At 36.9% G+C, this 23,261-nt stretch overlaps 2 protein-coding genes across 4 annotated transcripts in view; one reads left to right on the top strand and one right to left on the bottom strand.

The window, feature by feature from the left end:
* Window positions 1–355: 355 nt before the first annotated feature.
* LOC102804597 (thiol S-methyltransferase TMT1A-like) lies at window positions 356–3,987 on the bottom strand. The gene is made up of 2 exons (XM_085497894.1): window positions 3,320–3,987; window positions 356–2,174 (listed from the first exon to the last, which is right to left on the bottom strand). Exons 1-2 carry the CDS (start codon window positions 3,872–3,874, stop codon window positions 1,929–1,931), a joined length of 801 nt encoding a protein of 266 aa, XP_085354020.1. The 5' UTR covers window positions 3,875–3,987; the 3' UTR covers window positions 356–1,928.
* Window positions 3,988–5,373: 1,386 nt separating this feature from the next.
* The window catches only part of LOC100372543 (uncharacterized), a 42,401-nt gene continuing 24,513 nt past the window's right edge, over window positions 5,374–23,261 (top strand). Inside the window, exon 1 of one of the 3 annotated variants that reach the window (XM_085497891.1) lies at window positions 5,374–5,513. The gene's annotated coding sequence lies outside the window, so the exon portion shown is untranslated. Of the gene's footprint in view, window positions 5,514–6,343; window positions 6,630–9,686; window positions 9,853–23,261 lie in introns of those variants that run through there. The other 2 variants (XM_085497893.1, XM_085497892.1) reach the window with 2 other exon arrangements.

The raw sequence follows: 23,261 nt of genomic DNA, 5'->3' as shown, positions 1-23,261 counted from the left end.
GAATATTTTGATCACACAAACTAAGAAATACCACAAGGTCAGAAAGATTCTTGTGACCTTTAATGACCTGAAACAAAACATACAGGTATTAACTAAAAATATTAGCCTTCATTATATTCTCTCAAACTTGCAACGAGTATCAATGAATGCATGCATAAACTATCAATCGCAGTTCACCTATTCATCAACAATGTACGACTGTCACACAATTAATGCAAAACACATATTCCCAGGATTGGCCAATTTGAAATACATTTCCTGCACATGTGCAGAACATTGTCAAACATTACGTCATCAAGTGGTGTGCACATGCATAATAGCAATCACATAAAAAATGAACGACATAAACTAAGAATTATACCTTAACCTTACCTTTTATTCCAAGTCATTTGTTAATAAAATAAAAGAAATAAAATGAATACATAAAAAAAATTGCATAAAATAATTGTTCTTGTTCTCTTGAATATAATTATAATATTTCAGTTTTACGATAATAACTCAAGTGAAATTAATATAAGTCATGGTAAGAATTAAACAAGTTGTGTCTGAGAGAATGATATTGATACTCTTTAATATTTTTGCTGGTGCATACAATAACTAATAATTTAGCAATACAGCAAATATCTACCGGTATACCATACTATTATCTTTGCTTCTCCAATGCTGACCTCTTCCATTGAATACATATTCCACATCAATAAATTACACCATCAGATTTCTGATATCCCTATCAATTGGTTTTTTTTTTTTAATCTGGGCTAATGAGAACAAATAAAAAAAAATATGCTCTGTTTTAAGCAAATACGCTACATTATTTAAAATATTGTTCTTTAGTTTAAATCACATTTGCAGTCTAAAAAGATTCATTCATAATTATTATAAAAGATTGAAATTTTTCATTTGGAATATAAAAGTAAAGCAACTACAAAATATCAATTATTGGTTTTATAATTTATTTATTTTTTAATAAAGCACAACTTATCTGAGTAAAAGTAGCTTTGTAGACATGTAATAAAGGTTTACACTTAAAATCAGCATGCACCAGTCAAGAGATTGCCTGCCCTTGTTTATCTACCCTTAACTTTGGAATGTACACCCATATAAATAGAATCAAGGATTTAACAGGTAAGGGTATGTACGGTGATACGAGTATGAAAATCTCGTATGAAACGAAAATATTTCAAACAAATAGTGTTAGCTGACACTTTAAAAGGCTCAAATGTGTATACCCTCACTTTGTACATACTTGATAGGACTCCTTATACTTGAACTAATTTAAACAGCGATAAAATAGCAACCTTACCGGTACTTTGACCACTCCCAATCAAATAAACAATGGAAATACTACAACAGTACAGCAAAACCCACAGTCCCACTATCATAGTGCCACTGATGTAAACCATTTTTTTCACAGACGTTTAATTTTTGTAATTTTATTTTTTTTTGAGCAATTTCAATGTGTTTTAAGTTCACACACTTGCCAGGGAAACAATGACTTTGACTACTGTCATTTTACATGTTCGCATGGATTTAACTGATGAAAATAGCAAAATTAAAAACCAGCAAATAATTAATATTTTCACAGTACAAATTATACTGAATTACTCATGATACTCATCAGAGAACGAATAAAATTGTGTTATTATAAGTATTTCCAATAAATTGCATGCACCACAGAAAAAATGTTTTGATGTATAGTCTTTAGATTTTTAAAAACTGTTTTTAAGAAGTTTTTTCTATATTGGGTATTTTGCATGACGAATGTCTACGCAACAAACCACATGAACCATGCAATCTAAGCTGCAGAAATAATTAATAACAAGTAATATTTCTTTTTTTTATTTCAGTATTTGTAAAATACTTATAAATGATAAGAACCCCCTGCTATCACCGTAATAAATGCAGCAAAAATACAGTCTCTGCATGATCTATTTGACAGCAAATCCAACTAAGTGTGGTTTCTGCAACTGTGAATGTCGTGACAAAGGAGCTGAGAAGCGACTGTACTCAAGCCTTGAAAACCCTGCTTCGTCGATATACTGCCATGTTTTCCGAGTTAAGACGCATTTTTCCCCGGACAGGAACGAGCAAAAAGGATTCATCAGGCGTTGAAGTAAATGAGTCCAGCTATTCTTAGAAGCTGACACATGCTCCATGTAGTAGAACTTTCCTCCCTTGAAAATAAAAAAAAATAAGGAGAAATTAGAATTCAAATATACGTAATGCAGACCCATAATTTTACATTTTTTGTAAGTAGAATTATATTATTTTACATTTATATTTATTGGATCAAATTTACCTTAATTTACAGACAAAACATAAAATTCTTTGAAGTTTTTTGATACAAATAAAACCATGAATATACAGTATGATTCAAATATGTAATTGTGATTGGCTAAAATTTCTCTAAACCCCATAACGAGTACACATGCCTCAATCGTACGTATGAGTGTGACGTAGTGTCTGCGGCCATTAAAGCGGGAGGGTCGTCACCTGCACACACGCAGGAATTGAGTCCCAAGCGATGATAACAACACGTGCTAAGAACGCAAAGGCTCATGGGTAGACAATGACACGCTATGGCCATCCGCATGCGTAAGTGGCGACTCCCTCACTTTAAAGCATTTACTGAATGGTTGACACTGAACTAACTCATTAATATCAAATTATATTTACTGTGATGTCACAACCATATTACTGGATTGGTCAATTGGAATTCCAGCAGCCATTTTGCATTTATTAAATTTTATATTCATAAAACATTTAGAACATCTACATTTTTTTGTCGTGCACTGTATACATCACAACATAAAGAGTACGCTGAGTATAAAGTTAAAATACCATGTACCAGTATCTTAAAAATTATTTGTATGCCAATATATTTATAAACTCAATTTAAAAGTTTACACATTCTTTTTTTTACGCATATCAAGAATACATTTGACCTCACTAAATGCAGCATGAGATATTAATTATAATATTGTTTTAATCACTACCCACACACCCAGTATTCCAGTCTGTCAACAAACCTGCCTAAACATGTTAGCTATAAAACTCTTAACTCGTAAACCACAACAACTTGACATTCCAAGCAATTTAAACATGGCAGAGACAAATATCTGGAGTTTGTGTTCGGAGGATAAATGGAGGATGTAATTTTTCCAGTATTTGGGGTGATTTTCTAAACATTTTATCCATTCGTTGAGGGCGCATTGCCAGGAAACAGGTGTACATGCATCTGATACGGAACAACATGCCCTTTGTCTCACGGTGTCCTGCTACAATCTCACCCATTCGAGAACGATTTGTAAGAACTCACCGGTTTGAGAACGCGTTTTATTTCTCTAACATACGCTTCAGGGTCGTTAGCCACACACATGACGAGTGTAGACACGACAACTGGTACACAGTTATCGTTAACATCGCAAAGGTTTTCCCCTCTCCCAACTATGAATGCTTCCAGCTTCGCCTGCGAGTTTTTAACGTTGCTTTCCAGATACGATTGATAGTTTTTATTCGGGTCGATTGCGATCACCTTCGTTCCTTTCGGGTAGAACTCAAAATTAGCACCGCTTCCTGCACCGATTTCCAGAATGGTCAGTTTTCCGCCATTCTTTGCTTTGATCTGCGCCAAGTCAGAAAAGAGTAGCGCTTTGACATGGCCCATCTGGCGATTGTACTTCTTTGCAAACCTGTGCATAAACGGAGGCGATATCATCGGGTAAAACAGCTTGATAACCAACCCAGTTATACGCAGGATTACCAGAACGAACGCAAAATACATCAACCATCGAACCACCCTCTCTTCGATCGGTAAGCCACCGACTGTGAAGAAAACTTTTTCCTCGCCCACTTCTTCGTTGCTGTCAGCCATGTTTTGCGAAAAGGGAAACAACCGTGCAAGGGGGTGTCACTCCTAACGTGGTGAACTTACGGGCCACTCCCACCTTTGTACATGTACACATTGACTGAATAAGTAAACCCAACTCGGACAATTGAATCGCAAATTTGTCTAATTTCCTTCTTTTCAATTGAATTATATCGTTTTACGGATAGTAGACGTTTTAAGGTAGTAAACTACACACTACCCATTGTCATAGAAGAATCCTTTTAAACCATATCAAACAAAATCTGAAAGTATCTACTATATATCGATATTACGTTTTATGTAACGGTCACGTGATAACCCTTATTGAAGATTTAACCGAGTATCGTGAAGATATTGAAAAGGACACCACATTTTTTTTTTATTTTACATTAGATAGCCAATTTGTTATAATGCGTTAATTTATTAAAACATTCCGATGAGCTAATACAATCATTGAATAGTGTTCACTTGACTGCATTTTGATTTAGGCAGAAATATAAAGTAATTTGCATATTGCGAATAAATGGTGAAGTTTCTAAATTGATTTTTTAAGTCAGAAACTCTTCTGTTACATCAGTTATATTTTGACGTCCATTGAAATATTTATGTTTAACTAGCATTTTATACTTGACTATGCTATTCATTATTTTAAAAAAAATATGGTCATGGTATCAATGAAAATTTACTATTTGTATACATGTTCAATTTATGACAGAGCCTTGGAATTTTATTAGAATAATTATATAAAGTATAAAATATGGCAAACTACATTAATACCGGTAACAGTTCTCTGTTTGTATTGATATGAACTCGTTCATTCCGACAAACAATTAAAAACTGTACATATCCATTAAAATAAATGTACATATGTGTTACCTTCAAGGCCGAACCCAGTTACGAAGTTTAATTACTTGTGTAACAGGACTTAAACTTGTACTGCTTCTTCAGAAATCTATATACAACTATTAAGGTCTCATGCCACTAATCAACCAATGATCGTTCGTATTTAAATGCCTTGCAAGAACCAATGATTTTTTTTTTGATATTTGTTTTTCAGGTGCGCCCTGTTTGAGGGCGTGCATCACCTTGGTCAAAGGTGAGACGAACATGTGGTCTTTTGTTTATTACTTAGCGGCCGTGTACCTTTGGGTTTATTCTGTGTGTATTTGGATGTTCTAATATTGTTGTTTTTCCATTGATTTCTCTAGGTGAAATCCAAATGCAGTAGGTGTGTCTTGTTTACCTGAGATTTGCAAGAGTTTGAGCTGGCCATCATTTTTTCATGTGGTTGATTACTGGCTTGTTAATTTCCCATTTTTGAGCCATGTTTTCAACTTGCTTATCATTTTCATATAGCAATCTCCTCATATGTTAACATTGTCGTCTATGGATTTTTAATTAGTGGTATGAGCCCTGAAGCGAAGCCCGAAACAAACTCTTAACTGATGTAAAAACAAAGGCGTAAATATATACATTGTATAATCATAAATTATTGAGGGCGCTGCATAGTGAACTTAATACCATGACTTTACCTCGCTCATCATGGGCGACAGAATGTACTTTTTTCATGCTTGTTCCGCTAGTGAATAGTCATGGTAGCCATGACCGGGGCTATGGTGTGGCGTGTGTTATGGGGAGGTGGAAGGTAATGTGATGATTTTTTTTAATACTCACGCTGAACAGTCATTTTAATTATCAACTTCCCTCATGATGGAGCTCGATTTGATTTTTCTCGTCGTGTAACGATGTATTTGTATGTCCAAGCTCCGTAGTACAGTCATTAATTTGTGTAGTGATGTGAGCGATAATGAGAGATATTGTGAGTATGATGAAAACTGATTGAATTCCTGTCAACTGTTTTCAATTTTTAGAAGTTTGTACGTGGATGGTGATGGACGTGAAATTGGTAAATACGCCATTTTCGAGTTGTAATAAAAACGAATGATTTTAGTACTTGGTCGTTGATGGCGCTGTCTTAAAACATGGAAATAAGAGTTTTAATTCGTTGAAAGAAAACTCCAGAAAAAAAGCATTGTGTACATGTCTCAACTACAGTGACCCTCAAGTGACAGCACATGTTTAATTCATCATAGCAAATCTTGCATGTTTGTATCACCTCAAAACTCCATGGCAAAATGCAACTATTTGATAGCAAAACTTCATTATTTCTTGGCAAAAAATCATTCTAAAGACGACTAAACATTTATTTAAAGGTCAAATCCATTTGAAATTTAAAACTCTCCAATTTGAGATTTACTAATATATTGATTTACATTCACAGAGCTTACCAGAAAAAAAATTATACAAACTTAAGGACGTCTGGGTTATACTATAATCCTCGGGCGCGGACATCCGGGCATTTTCACCGCCTGGCAACCTGCGGCGGTGAAAACAAAGGCCCAAAACTCGCAGAAAACGGTACTTTGGGATGACTGTTGAGACTCCTCTGAACAGTGTAACAAGATTAGCCCTACGTGTGTAACATATATAAATTTGGTTGTTTGGGATTCCTTCAAAGTTGAGTTTGTGTTGTTTTCTTGAATTTTCACCGGCTCGACCGGCGTTCCACAGCAGCGCGCACAGAGCCCATAGAAATGCATGTACAGTGGTGCGCGTCGTAGCAACGTGGAACGTCCTGTGACGTAGCTCCGCCCTCAGGAAGCCGAACTCTGAAACCTGCCACCTTGGCAGAATGTTAATTCAACTTCTGTGGGGATCACTGGTACAAGATAAGCACACTAACCACTGTGCCACATCTATGGTATGTATGAAAATTCAAATATTACCCACTTCATTATTTATTCACATTAAAGCAAGGGAATTGTCACCTGCACATGGGGTAGATGCCATAGTATGTTGCTGTTTACTTATAAGCATGGGCCTATGTAGTTTTAGCGCCTGTTGTTATCAATTCCCATGTGTACACAGGTGACAATTCCCTCATTTCAAAGTTTTTTCAAGTGTAATTATTAAACCATAAAAATGTTTTTGTACAAAATGATTGTGCGTGGTGCGAAAGAACTGTATGGTACAAAGTGATTTGGGATGAAGTGGCCGTGTAGTGCGAGTTAACTTTGTGGTACAAAGGGGTCGTGTGGTACGAAGTGAGTTGGGAAGTAGTAGTTTTGGTACTAAGTGACTAATTTCTCCCCAGCAACAATAAGTTTACCCAACTTTATTTCTCAGTACTTCATTATGTCTCTACAATTCATGCAGTTCTGTTAGAGGGCGCACATACTGGCTCAGATATCACATTCTCATATCACACTGTAGTTTGATGGTTTCAGAGGGCAGATGTCAAAACCTGGGTTTACAATTGTATGATGCCATTGTCCGTGAACTTACACTTTGTTTGAATATTACCATACTTCCCTGAGTATAAGCCCAGGGGCCTGAAAATGTACAGTCTGGAAAATCAGGGGGTGGGCTTATACTAGACTGGTGCAGTCGGGGCGATTAATTTGTCTCTGTAGTTTAATAAATAAAATAAAAAATTTCGCGAAATGGAGGTGCTAGCGCGAAATCCCCTGTAACTGCAAAATCACCCCGACTGGTTTATTCTGCATGGCCATCTATCGACACTGCAGGAACCCGTTGATTTTTCAATGGGTAATTATGTTAATGAGTGTTCTGATTGACAATCATCTAAGCCAATCACAACGTCTCTTCAACTGACCGAGAAGACATCTGCTGATTGTAGCAGCCGATTTTTTTTTAATTCTATGACTAGTACGAGTTACTTTTTAAGTCTATTTACGACGACTACGACAAACTTGAATTTCAACGTGCTGTCATGTTGGATCTGCAATGCGACCTTTACCATGTTGACCTTATTATGCACGTATTTCCGCGCCCACCTCATTATAATATGTGCATCGTAAATATTTAATAGCAATGAATTTCCTGCAGAATAAACCAGTTGAGGTGAATTTCGCGCTAGCACCTCCATTTCACGAATTTTGTTATTTTATTCAAACAACAAAAACAAATTAATTGCCCATCATTAATTTTTGTGCAAAAGTCTTATGGGGAAATTTACAAATCCAAGAAATAAAACAAACGACTGACAACAATCCACAAGAACAAACTAAACAGCATAGACAAATCAGTAAGATATTTGCGAAAAAATCGTGTACAGGGAGACAACCTCTATTATTGCAAAATCAGTTGTGAACTATAATCATATTTATTAAGAAAAATGTATAATTATGGCAAGGGAAAATAATGATTTCTTCTGCCCACGTCATATAATAAATTTTCTTACTAATGTTTGATGGGTACTACAGTGAGTGTACATGTATGTACTAAAAAATATACACTCATTAAAATAATTCTGTAACAACATAATCGTCTTTTTTGGTACATAAAAAAAAAAGCATGAATAATAATCAGCAACACTTTCAACCAATTTAAAATACTTCCCACAGATACCTTAAATACTACAATATTATTGGGTGTGTTCTAATGTGAATTTTTGTGGGGATGATTTTCTGTTTGGTATGTATGTTATAGGATTTTATGTTTTTCAATAAAGTATTGTGTTCCTATTAAAATTATCAAAACTTGAAATGCAAATATAGTACATATGCAAAGTTAAACAAATTATTTTGGATTTGTTAAGAGTGAGCCGAAATATTTCTGACACTATATGTAATTGGTGGTGGGAATTGCGAAGCCAATAAATTGTCTATTGTGAACAAATATTTTCGTGAATATCACTGACTGTGAAAGTCTCCCATTTCAAAGTGTTTTGTACATGTAAAAACATATACATACATCTGAACATTGGTCTATGCATGAACACACCCACAGTGATCTGAAAAAGCTACCGTACTTGACCAGAAACCTTCTCCAAGGCCAAATAAACAAATATATTATTTTTTCAAGTTAGAGCAATACCTAGATGGTTTAGGTTGAGATGAACAAATAAATAAATAAAATAACATTTAGTCATGATTTTGAAAAGTCATGAAAAATAGAATTGACAAAACCACAGATCACTGTCCAGTGTCTGAAACAGATCAAATATGGACAAGCTGCTTTTTAAATCTATATTCTGTATTAAATATTCATGGAAGCTATTCTGTGATTTGTTATGCATGACAAACACAGGGAATTCGTACCTGAACGAAGGCATTGACAATTATTTCAATGCTAAAACAGTTATATTTACACATGTCACTAAAAGATAATTCTTTATTATCGCTAAAATAGAATTTAGAATATAATACAAATATTTGACACCTTGTCTGCTAGAATAAGCAGTATATGAATATCTGTGGATGCTTTTAGCATGTTTCAGTTTGTTAGTATTTAGTAATGTTACATCTAGTTTTTGATTGAATCAAGTGAACTCATTGTAACATTTGAATTTTGAATAAAAGTGGCACAAGTAGACTTTGTCATTCAAACTGTGCAAAGGTTAACTTATTATATTGCTCGGTGAAAGTAACTGCAACAAATAAATGGTTTTAGCGGTATATACAATCTCTGACTAAAGCCACTGCAACTGAATTGAAATAAAAAAAAATTAAAATTTACCCATGTAGAGACACTCACTTATTTCTATGCTACATATTGAGATACATGCGGAAGCGGAAATCGATCAATCAATCAATCAACTTAAGCGAGAATAGTCCTTAGCAACTGCCATAGCAACTTGATCGGTAATTGCCTGCCCCATTAGCCTCTGTATACATGTACAAGTACAGTAGTTTTTGTTTGTCAGGATGTTTGGTTCTTTGTCAATGGCAGTGCAATAATTGACTTCCTTTGCATTCGCTGGTATGTATAAAGAGGCCACCTTGAGGTCATGTTTTGCATAACAATAGCAAAACCCAGTGTCTCAGCAATTTGCATTTTATTTACGAACGTATGTGTGTGTATGTTACAAGTGTGTGTCCAACCCTATTGTAACTAACACAACGTAGTTGCGTTAATGATCTACCTAGCGAGTGCTCTCCATGTATAGACTGATCAAACAGGTACGGTAGTCATGCATCTTAAATTGTTACATTTTTATTCCAGTCCTGTCACATCGTTGACAAGTTCAAGCTGTTCAGCGAGCGTATAAGCACGTTATGTTTCATTTAAAACCCGCTCTGTCATTGTATGCTTATAAGGTGAAGAATACACATACATTCATTGTTAGTTTATCGAAGAGTCGTAAAAAACCAACAGTTGATTAGCTCCCCCACTCCCCAAGTATAAGGAGGTTCCGAGCCTATAACACGTCGTTAAATTCCCCTGTATGTGATTGATCATTCTGCACTGATAATTAAAAATTACACTATATGTAGCATTAATTGTATCATTCCGTGGACTCTGGGTTAGGCTTTGTTGTGGTAACTCTCAACTCTGTCATGCATGCCTTCCTTCTATATGGCCTTAATTCACGGTCGGTCCGTGCAGTGATTAACATGAATATACTGCTGTCAATGCACATTGGCATTTGAAATTTTTTCAAAATTCCTTCACTAAAAAATGAATTATCCAGAATAATTTTTTTTTATTAGTATTGGTCGAGTTTTGATTATAAAATAATCTTAAATAATTTATAATATAATAATTTATGTTCATAAAATTGATTTTTTTTTTTTTGTCAAGTGGTTTGGAATTTTAATGACTTCCTTATATAATGGTATAAGTTGGCCACAGATTTGTCTGGGTTCAAACATATTTATTTTATTGTATTTTTTTGGAAAATTCATTTGGAAAATCAGTTTCAAAAACAATACAAATCACACGGTGTGATAGCGTCTTAAATTTTTCTATTGCGGAATTTTTACTTTCATGAATTTTCAGGATAACGGGATAGATCTTTCATAACCGTGTACGGTGATCTTTTGAGAAGCAAAGTCTCACACTTTGTGAGCACTTGCGCATCAATCAAACATATATCTAACTAATATAGCGTTACAGAACACAGAGGACACAGTGAAAGTGAAAAAAGTGAGCTTATATCGCCATGTTCAATATAGTTAAATTTCACACTTTGCAAATAGGAGACACTACTGTAAAATATTTTTATTTTAGCTGGAATTAATTTTTGCTAAAAAGAGTTTTTGAGTGTTTTGTATGGAATTATTTTTCACTGATTTTTGATGAGTTGAATGTAAAATATATGAAAAAGGTATATTCGCAGGATTTTATTAGTCCCCGTTTGGACGAAGTCCGAAAACGGGGACTTATAATTCGGTCTCCGTCCGTCCGTGTGTTCGTCCGTCCGTGCGTCCGTCCGGAGTCATATCTCAGAATCCCTTGGACCGATTCTGTTCATTCTTTGCATGTGCCTTGTACTTTATGTGGGACATATGCACATGCAGTGGTTTAGCGATTCGATTCAAAATGGCCGACTGGCAGCCATCTTGTTTTTTGAAAATGTTGTATTTTGGACATGCTTTGTCAGTTTTCATTCAAACTTGGTGCATAGATTATACATGTTAGGATACATGTCCATGATGATTTATTTCACAATTGGATCAAAGATAGCCGACTGGCAGCCATTTTGTTTTTTGAAAATGTTGTATTTTGGACATGCTTTGTCAGTTTTCATTCAAATTTAGTACATAGATCATACATGTTAGGATACATGTCCCCGAACGTCCGTGAGTTCCTGAGTCTGTCCGTCCGACCGTCCGTCTGTTCGTGCGTCAGTCTATCCAACGTCATATTTCAGAATCCTGTGGACCGATTCCGTTCATTCTTTGCATGTGCCTAGTACCTTATATGGGACATATGCACATGCAGTGGTTTAGCGATTCAAATGGCCGACTGGCAGCCATCTTATTTTTTGAAAATGTTGTATTTTGGACATGCTTTGTCAGTTGTCATTCAAACTTGGTACATAGATTATACATGTTAGAATACATGTCCATGACGATTTATTTCGCAATTGGATCAAAGATGGTCGACTGGCAGGCATCTTGCTTTTGTTTTTTGCGGTATCTTGGACGTGCTCTGTCAGTTTTCATTCAAATTTGGCACATACAGGTACTTTATACATGTTAGGATGCATGTCTATGACAATTTGTTTCAAAAGATGGCCGATTGACAGCCATCTGACTTTTTGGCCTTACTACTATATTTCCACAATTTATGTACCATTTTCATTTGTATTTGGCATATACATCATACATATCAGTGTGTTTCATAATCAGATCAAAGATGGCTAAATAACGGCTGTTTTTATTTTGGCCATATTACTATGACACGAAACACGTGTTTTGATATAAATAAACAATCTGTGACAGCCCCTCCGCTTTAATATGACGAGCACAAAGAGAACTTAACGGGGACTGTGTCATTTTCAATGACTTGTTTTTACTGAATCATTCCTTCAGTGAAAATAGCAAAAATTAATTCCAAGCGAAAATAAAAGATTTTACAGTATTAAAAACAATTTTTCCCATACTCACTCATTTGCACCAGGATTTCTAGAAATAAAAGTTTGTCATGTGACTTTTAAATCATCTCACGATTCATGTCAGAATTCGTCTCTTCACACAAGAATGTCATCTTACACCCTTGCGAACCCTCCGAGTATACATTCTTGATACTACGCACGATTCTGCTTTTTACAAAAATGTGCCATTAGATTGAGAGTTCACAACAAAAACTGTTGTCTATTTTTTTCTTTTTTCCTTTCGGCCAAACTTATCCGTCTCCTGAAATGTGTATTTTGAAAAGGTGTAAATAGAAGCAAATATACAACAATGTTATTTGGGAATCCAAAACCAATTCTGAATTTGCGGCCAGCTTTAGCATTATAAACTTTCTTAAGTTGGTATGTTTATTTTGCCTCTATCAATGATGTGATTGGATTACATATAAACACAGGAATAAAAAGACAGTTGGATTTTATCCGGTGTTTATAGAAATCTGATTACATGTGCAAAGACGGATTTGTCGCTTTGATTACATCGCATAATTCAATTCAGTTAGACACCATTTTTGTAGAAAATAAAGCTAAAGCGTCTTAGTCGGTATGCTATATCATGTTCTATATGCGTCCCATGTGGCAGAAACAACGCATGAAAAACTAAATCTCACAAAATTCAAGTATGGACACTGTACAATGGCTGTTCCTTCAATGTTAAATATAAAGATTTGAAATTTTGTTTTATGAATATATGTTTTAAAATATATTTATAGCCATAGGCATTACTTTCATAAATTTAAAATTCTGTTAATTTGTGGTTGAATCATGGTACAGCAGTTAGCGTGATTGTCTGGCTTCACGGACGTTGTTGGTTTGATTCCAATGCGGTTGATCATTGGTGCATGGTTTTCCTTTACTCACATCGGGGAGGCAACTTGGATTCACATACTGAAAAATTGCAGCGACGATGAAGTCCCTTTTTTTTGACAAATAAGGAATTGGCTGACTATCGAGACTCCACAGACTAAGAACGAGACGACTCGATATCCCTTGAAAATAAATATAAACATACTGTAAATGCATTGATTATTCGCTGGGCTTTAATTTTGCTATTTTTTGCTGATATATAGGTAAACTTCACTATGAAATTAAGGTAGCGAGACTATTATTTGTGTTGAAAATTACGATTTTCACATTAATTTATTAATTGATGAAATGCACTATAAACTTTCATGTGATAAAGTCAACATAACATAGAATGTCATGTAAGTTGGTTAAAATGTAGATTTTCTGAAGGGAAGCAAGGCAGCCTCAGTAGTGTTTTCCAAAATCAACAACACAGGTTTAATCTGTGTGCCTATAAGTTTCAAAGATAAACTCAAGACAAAGCAATGTTAGGATGTGTTATCAGTAGCTATCTGACACACAATGAGTGTTTCCAAACATTTGAGTGGTTTGTCTCCGCCCCTGTTTGTTTCACAGATTAGTCATTTGCATATGAATGTGTCAGACACAAGGTCATACAGCCACTGAAAAGAAAATCATTGATTTTGGTGTTTTCATATGCCGAATTTATCCAATTATCGCTATCCCATTCCTTTATTTTTTTGGTTTCCAATAGCCTTACACATTTGGATGTCCCTACACATGTTAAAACAGACCTTGATGGGAAAACAAATTGATTGTGCCGATAAACAAGTTTGAAAATCTTTGCTGTTACTTCATGGACGTTTTCTAGGAGTTTATGTTTTTCAAAATACAAGGTCTTTAACAAAAAATAACGTATACTTATTGTCGTCGGATTAACACCAAATTTTCACAGCTTTAAGGTGACAGTGAGAGGAACTTGAATGTGTCCCGACAAACTATTTCATCGATTATTTATCAACGAGTTGTGGTTTGAGTTGGGAGCAATGCGACTAAAACAGTAATTGAAATTCAGCACACTATTTTTTAAAACGCGTTGCTTGAATAAAACTGACCAGACACATTAAATTTACCAGACTATTGAACAACTAGGAAAAGTGAAAAAAATACTTCTTATCGCCAGCATAAATGCGTAATTATTTTTTTTACAGAAAAAGTAATTTTTCACCTTTGATTGAGTAACACGTCGTAGAATGCAGATACCGGCATGCAAAATACATTTGTGAAAAGCTTGAAATCTGGCGATTCTAAAAATATATACTTTCCCGGGTCTATTTGTAGTCATTTAGTCACAATTAGAAGATGAAAACAAGTATGCAAATAATAGTCCCGCTACCTTAAATCAACATGAAACATACAACAATAAACTTAGTGTTTCCCTGGCAGATTTGTGAAATTAAAACCCTGTGAATATACTCATAATATCAAAATAGTCTTAGGTAATAAGTGGCTCTACAGTTTGCTAATGCCCTCATGAACAATAAATATGTGTTCGCTATTTTTGTATCAGAATGTGGTGTTAGTTGCTATAGAGACGGGCATGTCTGCAATTCATTTATCATCTGATGTTGAATCAGCAAATATTTGTATAACTGGTTTAACGCTGATGACAAGCATGTCAAGATAATGACCACCTAGCTGTCAACTGAATTTGTGTCCATAATTGTGATATATGAGGTTTGCTCTATTTTGATTTCAATAAAAAAAAATCAGTAAAAAAGATTATTTAAATTTAATTTCTTTATTTTAAATAATATTTACAAGAACACAAAGCATAAACAAATTCTATCTCTGTTTGTATTAATTTTTCCCACTAAATTTTTTTTCCAACATTTCAAATATTTTGTAAATTTTTGTACAATTTCCTTTATTAATCTTTTCACCAACTGGACATATTTCCATTTGCGACTATTCTCAACCAAAACTTTTAAAGATATGAAGCTTTACTTTTGGGAAAGGTTAAAAAAAATTGATTTTGAAATCAAAAGGTCTAAATAGCTGGGCAAGTAAATGCAGGGGCCCCGCAGGTCATTTACCATTGACATATTCAATAAACTTGATTTCCATATCCTGGTAACTAGTTTTGATTGACAAATGAGGTTATACAGAGAGAAAAAAAGCTATCATTAACCAATTTGACTTTATTAATTATTAATATATATGGATATGACCCTGAACTTAAGTGCCCTACTCTTTAAACTTGATGGCAGCAACAAATAAAGCAGATGTACATATAGCTTATATATAGAGTTTGTCAAAAGTATCCTACTCAGTTTAGACGAAGTGTGATTATCTGAGATTATTATATTACATTGACAACAAACTAAGTTTATTTTCTTTGCTGATTTAATGGGGGGCAATTGACAACGTTTTCTCACTAAAAATCACAGCTGTATGAAAATCAAAAATATGATTATTGAAATTTCTATGTTATTCTCTTTATCCTGGTGTTCTGGTGTACACTATCCAGGTGTTCTGTTGTACACTATCCTGGTGTTCTAGTGTACACTATCCTGGTGTTCTGGTGTACACTACCCTGGTGTTCTGGTGTACACTACCCTGGTGTTCTGTTGTACACTATCCAGGTGTTCTGTTGTACACTATCCTGGTGTTCTAGTGTACACTATCCTGGTGTTCTAGTGTACACTACTCTGGTGTTCTAGTGTACACTACTCTGGTGTTCTGGTGTACACTATCCTGGTGTTCTAGTGTACACTATCCTGGTGTTCTAGTGTACACTACTCTGGTGTTCTGGTGTACACTATCCTGGTGTTCTGTTGTACACTATCCCGGTGTTCTAATGTACATTACCCTGTTGTTCTGTTGTACGCTATCCTGGTGTTCTGGTGTACACTATCCCGGTGTTCTGATGTACACTATCCTGGTGTTCTGGTGTACACTACCTTGGTGTTCTGGTGTACACTATCCTGGTGTTCTGGTGTACACTACCCTGGTGTTCTGGTGTACACTATCCTGGTGTTCTGGTGTACACCTTCCGTGTTTTCTGGTGTACACTATCCTGGTGTTCTGGTGTACATTATCCTGGCGTTCTGGTGTACACTATCCCGGTGTTCTGGTGTACACTACCCTGGTGTTCTGGTGTACACTATCCTGGTGTTCTGGTGTACACTATCCTTGTGTTCTGGTGTACACTACCCTGGTGTTCTGGTGTACATTATCCTGGTGTTCTGGTGTACACCTTCCGTGTTTTCTGGTGTACACTATCCTGGTGTTCTGGTGTACATTATCCTGGCGTTCTGGTATACACTATCCCGGTGTTCTGGTGTACACTACCCTGGTGTTCTGGTGTACACTATCCTAGTGTTCTAGTGTACACTATCCTGGTGTTCTAGTGTACACTACTCTGGTGTTCTAGTGTACACTATCCTGGTGTTCTGGTGTACACTATCCTGGTGTTCTGTTGTACACTATCCCGGTGCTCTAATGTACACTACCCTGTTGTTCTGTTGTAAGCTATCCCGGTGTTCTAATGTACACTACCCTGTTGTTCTGTTGTACGCTATCCTGGTGTTCTGGTGTACACTATCCCGGTGTTCTGTTGTACACTATCCTGGTGTTCTGGTGTACATTACCCTGGTGTTCTGGTGTACACTATCCTAGTGTTCTAGTGTACACTATCCTGGTGTTCTGGTGTACACTACTCTGGTGTTCTAGTGTACACTATCCTGGTGTTCTGGTGTACACCATTCTAGTGTTCTAGTGTACACTACTCTGGTGTTCTAGTGTACACTATCCTGGTGTTCTGGTGTACACTATCCAGTGTTCTGTTGTACACTATTCCGGTGTTCTGGTGTATACTATCCCGGTGTTCTGGTGTACACTATCCTGGTGTTCTGTTGTACACTATCCTGGTGTTCTAGTGTACACTATTCTGGTGTTCTGTCGTACACTATCCCGGTGTTCTGGTGGACACTATCCCGGTGTTCACAATCCTGCTGTTCTGGTTTACAATATCCTGGTGTTCTGGTGTACACTACCTTGGTGTTCTGGTGTACACTATCCTGGTGTTCTGGTGTACACTATCCTGGTGTTCTGGTGTACACTATCCTGGTGTTCTGGTGTACACTATCCTGGTGTTCTGGTGTACACTATTCTGGTGTTCTAGTGTACACTATCCTGGTGTTCTGGTGTACACTATCCTGGTGTTCGTGTGTACACTATCCTGGAGATCTAGTGTACACCACTCTGGTGTTCTAATGTACACTACCCTGTTGCTCTGTTGTACGCTATCCTGGTGTCCTGGTGTACACTATCCCGGTGTTCTGTTGTACACTATCCTGGTGTTCTGGTGTACACTATCCCGGTGTTCTGTTGTACACTATCCTGGTGTTCTGGTGTACACTATCCCGGTGTTCTGGTGTACACTATCCAGGAGTTCTAGTGTACACTACTCTGGTGTTCTGGTGTACACTACTCTGGTGTTCTAGTGTACACTATCCTGGTGTTCTGGTGTACACTATCCTGGTGTTCTGTTGTACACTATCCCGGTGTTCTGTTGTACACTATCCTGGTGTTCTGGTGTACACTATCCCGGTGTTCTGGTGTACACTATCCCGGTGTTCTGTTGTACACTATCCTGGTGTTCTGGTGTACACTATCCCGGTGTTCTGGTGTACACTATCCAGGAGTTCTAGTGTACACTACTCTGGTGTACACTTCTCTGGTGTTCTAGTGTACACTATCCTGGTGTTCTGGTGTACACTATCCTGGTGTTCTGTTGTACACTATCCCGGTGTTCTAATATACACTACCCTGTTGTTCTGTTGTATGCTATCCCGGTGTTCTAATGTACACTACCCTGTTGTTCTGTTGTACGCTATCCTGGTGTACTGGTGTACACTATCCCGGTGTTCTGTTGTACACTATCCTGGTGTTCTGGTGTACACTATCCCGGTGTTCTGGTGTACACTATCCTGGTGTTCTGGTGTACATTACCCTGGTGTTCTGGTGTACACAATCCTGGTTTTCTGGTGTACATTACCCTGGTGTTCTAGTGTACACTATCCTGGTGTTCTGGTGTACACTACTCTGGTGTTCAGGTGTACACTATCCTGGTGTTCTGGTGTACACTATCCTGGTGTTCTGTTGTACACTATTCCGGTGTTCTAATGTACACTACCCTGTTGTTCTGTTGTACGCTATCCTGGTGTTCTGGTGTACACTATCCCGGTGTTCTGGTGTACACTATTCCGGTGTTCTGGTGTACACTATCCCGGTGTTCTGTTGTACACTATCCCGGTGTTCTGGTGTACACTATTCCGGTGTTCTGGTGTAAACTATCCCGGTGTTCTAGTGTACACTATCCTGGTGTTCTGGTGTACACTATCCTGGTGTTCTGTTGTACACTATTCCGGTGTTCTGGTGTACACTATCCTGGTGTTCTGGTGTACATTACCCTGGTGTTCTGGTGTACACTATCCTGGTGTTCTGGTGTACATTACCCTGGTGTTCTAGTGTACACTATCCTGCTGTTCTGGTGTACACAATCCTGGTGTTCTGGTTTATTCTGGTGTTCTGGTGTACACTACTCTGGTGTTCTGGTGTACACTATTCTGGTGTTCTAGTGTACACTATCCTGGTGTTCTGGTGTACACTACTCTGGTGTTCGGGTGTACACTATCCTGGTGTTCTGGTGTACACTATCCTGGTGTTCTGTTGTACACTATTCCGGTGTTCTAATGTACACTACCCTGTTGTTCTGTTGTACGCTATCCTGGTGTTCTGGTGTACACTATCCCGGTGTTCTGGTGTACACTATCCCGGTGTTCTGTTGTACACTATCCCGGTGTTCTGGTGTACACTATTCCGGTGTTCTGGTGTAAACTATCCCGGTGTTCTAGTGTACACTATCCTGGTGTTCTGGTGTACACTATCCTGGTGTTCTGTTGTACACTATTCCGGTGTTCTGGTGTACACTATCCTGGTGTTCTGGTGTACATTACCCTGGTGTTCTGGTGTACACTATCCTGGTGTTCTGGTGTACATTACCCTGGTGTTCTAGTGTACACTATCCTGCTGTTCTGGTGTACACAATCCTGGTGTTCTGGTTTATTCTGGTGTTCTGGTGTACACTACTCTGGTGTTCTGGTGTACACTATTCTGGTGTTCTAGTGTACACTATCCTGGTGTTCTGGTGTACACTATCCTGGTATTCTGGTGTACACCATCCTAGTGTTCTGGTGTATACTATCCCGGTGTTCTGGTGTATACTATCCCGGTGTTCTGGTGTACACTACCCTGGTGTTCTGGTGTACACTACCCTGGTGTTCTAGTGTACACTATCCTTGTGTTCTGTTGTACACTATCCTTGTGTTCTGTTGTACACTATCCTTGTGTTCTGGTGTACACTATCCCGGTATTCTGTTGTACACTATCCCGGTGTTCTAGTGTACACTACTCTGGTGTTCTAATGTACACTATCCTGGTGTTCTAGTGTACACTATCCTGGTGTTCTGGTGTACACTATCCTGGTGTTCTAGTGTATACTATCCTGGTGTTCTGGTGTACACTATCCTGGTGTTCTGGTGTACACTAGCCTGTTGTTCTGTTGTACACTACCCTGGTGTTCTAGTGTACACTATCCTGGTGTTCTGGTGTACACTATCCTGGTGTTCTGGTGTACACTACTCTGGTGTTCTAGTGTACACTATCCTGGTGTTCTGGTGTACACTATCCTGGTGTTCTGGTGTACACTATCCTGGTGTTCTGGTGTACACTACTCTGGTGTTCTAGTGTACACTATTCTGGTGTTCTGGTGTACACTATCCTGGTGTTCTGTTGTACACTATCCTGGTGTTCTGTTGTACACTATCCTGGTGTTCTGGTGTACACTACTCTGGTGTTCTAGTGTACACTATCCTGGTGTTCTGGTGTACACTATCCTGGTGTTCTGTTGTACACTATCCCGGTGTTCTATTGTACACTATCCCGGTGTTCTTGTGTACACTATCCCGGTGTTCTAGTGTACACTATCCCGGTGTTCTAGTGTACACTATCCCGGTGTTCTAGTGTACACTATCCCGGTGTTCTGGTGTACACTATCCCGGTGTTCTGGTGTACACTATCCTTGTGTTCTGGTGTACACTATCCCGGTGTTCTGGTGTACACTATCCCGGTGTTCTGGTGTACACTATCCTGGTGTTCTGTTGTACACTATCCTGGTGTTCTGGTGTACACTATCCCGGTGTTCTGGTGTACACTATCCTGGTGTTCTGGTGTACACTATCCTGGTGTTCTGGTGTACACTATCCTGGTGTTCTGGTGTACACTACCCTGGTGTTCTGGTGTACACTATCCTGGTGTTCTGGTGTACACTACCCCGGTGTTCTGGTGTACACTATCCCGGTGTTCTGGTGTACACTATCCCAGTGTTCTGGTGTACACTATCCTGGTGTTCTGTTGTACACTGTCCTGGTGTTCTGGTGTACACTACCCTGGTGTTCTGGTGTACACTATCCCGGTATTCTGGTGTACACTATCCTGGTGTTTTGTTGTACACTATCCTGGTGTTCTGGTGTACACTACCCTGATGTTCTGGTGTACACTATCCTGGTGTTCTGGTGTACACTATCCCGGTGTTCTGGTGTACACTACCCTGGTGTTCTGGTGCACACTATCCTGGTGTTCTGGTGTACACTACCCTGGTGTTCTGGTGTACACTACCCTTGTGTTCTGGTGTACACTATCCTGGTGTTCTGGTGTACACTACCCTGGGGTTCTGGTGAAAAGAGGTAACTGGTGGTGAAATGGTTAAGTTTAAGTAGAAAACAATAAAATATTTTTTCTGAACGCTATTTTTTTCTGTTTTTTGTAAAAATGTGAAAACAAAGTAGGCATAACTTTGTTATATTTTTATTCATTCTTAGTTCAAATGAACAGAAACAACCTGTGTATCTTTGATTATATTCTCACCATAAAATACACAGTCTCTAAATGTACTTGTTTCTATAGGTTTCTGTTCTTGGGGGTTTTAAATCTGATTATTGCACTTTGACCTTTGGAAAACCAATATTTTTCTGTCTCTTCTTAGCAACCATTGTTCATTTCAAGTTGCGTCAACAGACTACACAACTGAGATATTTTGAGCACTGTGCAATTGCTTAGAAGTAGTTATTTGAATGTGAAAAGGTAACACCAAACGACTCTAAAGTACTATATTTATATTCATCTATTATACAAAATTCCTGTTGGGTCTTTGTGTTGTGGACAAAAACATATTGAATGCTCTAATACCTTGTACTAATACTACCTTTTTTACATTCAACAATTGAAAAATTAACATTTCAATTATTTTATAAAATTTTATATTTTAAATGTTTTCCGAATCAGTGTTTTGTTGTCTTCGGGTTTTTCTCAGAGATGTCTTCTGTTTCTGCTCTGCTTTAAAATGATTTATAAGGAACATACATATGGGAAGAAATTATTTGTTTCATGGTTGCAGCAAGAAATATGTGTGAAATTTTTTCTTTTTCATTTTTTTACCCCCCCCCCCCCCCACACACACACACACAAAAAAAACATTTGTTCTAGACTGTTTCATCATTATAATCTCATTTATACAATTGATTTAATTAAATTTAATTAAATTTGAATTTTATTTTATTTTTTATTAATATGCTGTACCGGTAACCCTTGAATTAATTGCACTATTATTAATTATTATTTTTGGAAGTGGCTGAAATTTTATTATGGACAATTAAAATTATTTGAGTGGTTTTCTAGTCAGCAGTAATATGATTTTTAGAATTAAAAATAGAACTGGAGGTGAATTAAAAAAAGAAATAGTTCAGAACATGGAAATACAACAATGAAAGTTGTAAATTTTTTAGTTTCTTATATTTGAAAAGAAACAGCAAGTTGGTTGAATTGAAATCAGATGATGATAGCTAGAAAACATATGATTGAGGAATAATAGATGAACAATTTTAAAATACTTTATGAAAATATTGTATCTGTAAAATAAATTCAGTTAAAAAAAATGAATTTAAAAATTTTTTAAAATGGCCAAAAATATATATAATCCATTATCATTGTTTATTTTATTTTTGTCCTGACATCCTATAATCAATTATATATGCAAATCACATGCCTATCAACTGATGCAGACATTCATGTATATGTTTAACCTTTGAACACCAAAGTGATTTTCTGTAATTTTTTCATAAAAAAAAATGCACAATGTTTTCTGTTTATGTTTGCTTGGTCTAAAGTTAAAGCGAGGGAGTCGTCAGCTGCAGAAGATGGTCATAGCGTGTCATTGCTTACAAACAAGCATCTACCCATAAGCCTTTGCGTTTTTAGCATGTGTTGTTATTGTCACTTTGGACTCCATTCCTGTGTGTACGCAGGTGACTACCCCTCCATTTTAAGATACATAAAAATGTACCAAATATGGCGCTAAAATTTGTTGAGAAATGATGGCTATTAATAGGTTGAAGAGCTTGAGGAATTTTGGGGTCGAAATGAAAGTAGTATTGTCTTCATACTTTTATTATTACACTTGTTGCCATAGAATGCAGAAATTGTTAACCAATAATATGCTCAGTAACACGTGCAGTAGCCTAAATTTGAATTTGTCTCGAACTCCCTTAGGGACGACGTCAAAAGATCGATGTCGGATAAAAAACTTATTTCCTTTAGTTTGGGGGTGGGGGTTTTTGACCTCAAAAAGTTTCCATCCTACAAAAATGATTTTATTTTTTAATGAAGTCAAAAAAATCTTGGAGTATTTGTAGTTCGTTTTTTTTTCTATCCAATCATGGACAGAAATAACCGAAAAGGGAAAAAAAAACAGAAAAATAGTTTGGTTCGAGTGTAAATATTTCGTCAAGTGAGGTGCATTTGTAAAGTTATTTTACACCCACCCGACAACCAACTGCTATGCAATACTACTGTCTGATTATCATTTTGTATTTAATGGTGAATGTAGTCTGACGCCATGACCAATATTTATCAATTAAGTTTCAGTGGGGGGTAGGGGGGTTTGGAAAAAAACTAAAGGAATTAAGTTTTTTATCCGACATCGATCTTTTGACGTCGTCCCTTAAATTACATAAAATCAAAATG

This window comes from Saccoglossus kowalevskii, chromosome 4 (assembly GCF_978046115.1).
Source record: "Saccoglossus kowalevskii chromosome 4, keSacKowa6.1, whole genome shotgun sequence".
Taxonomy (NCBI): Eukaryota; Metazoa; Hemichordata; class Enteropneusta; family Harrimaniidae; genus Saccoglossus; species Saccoglossus kowalevskii.
This window is presented reverse-complemented; position numbering and strand designations above follow the sequence as displayed.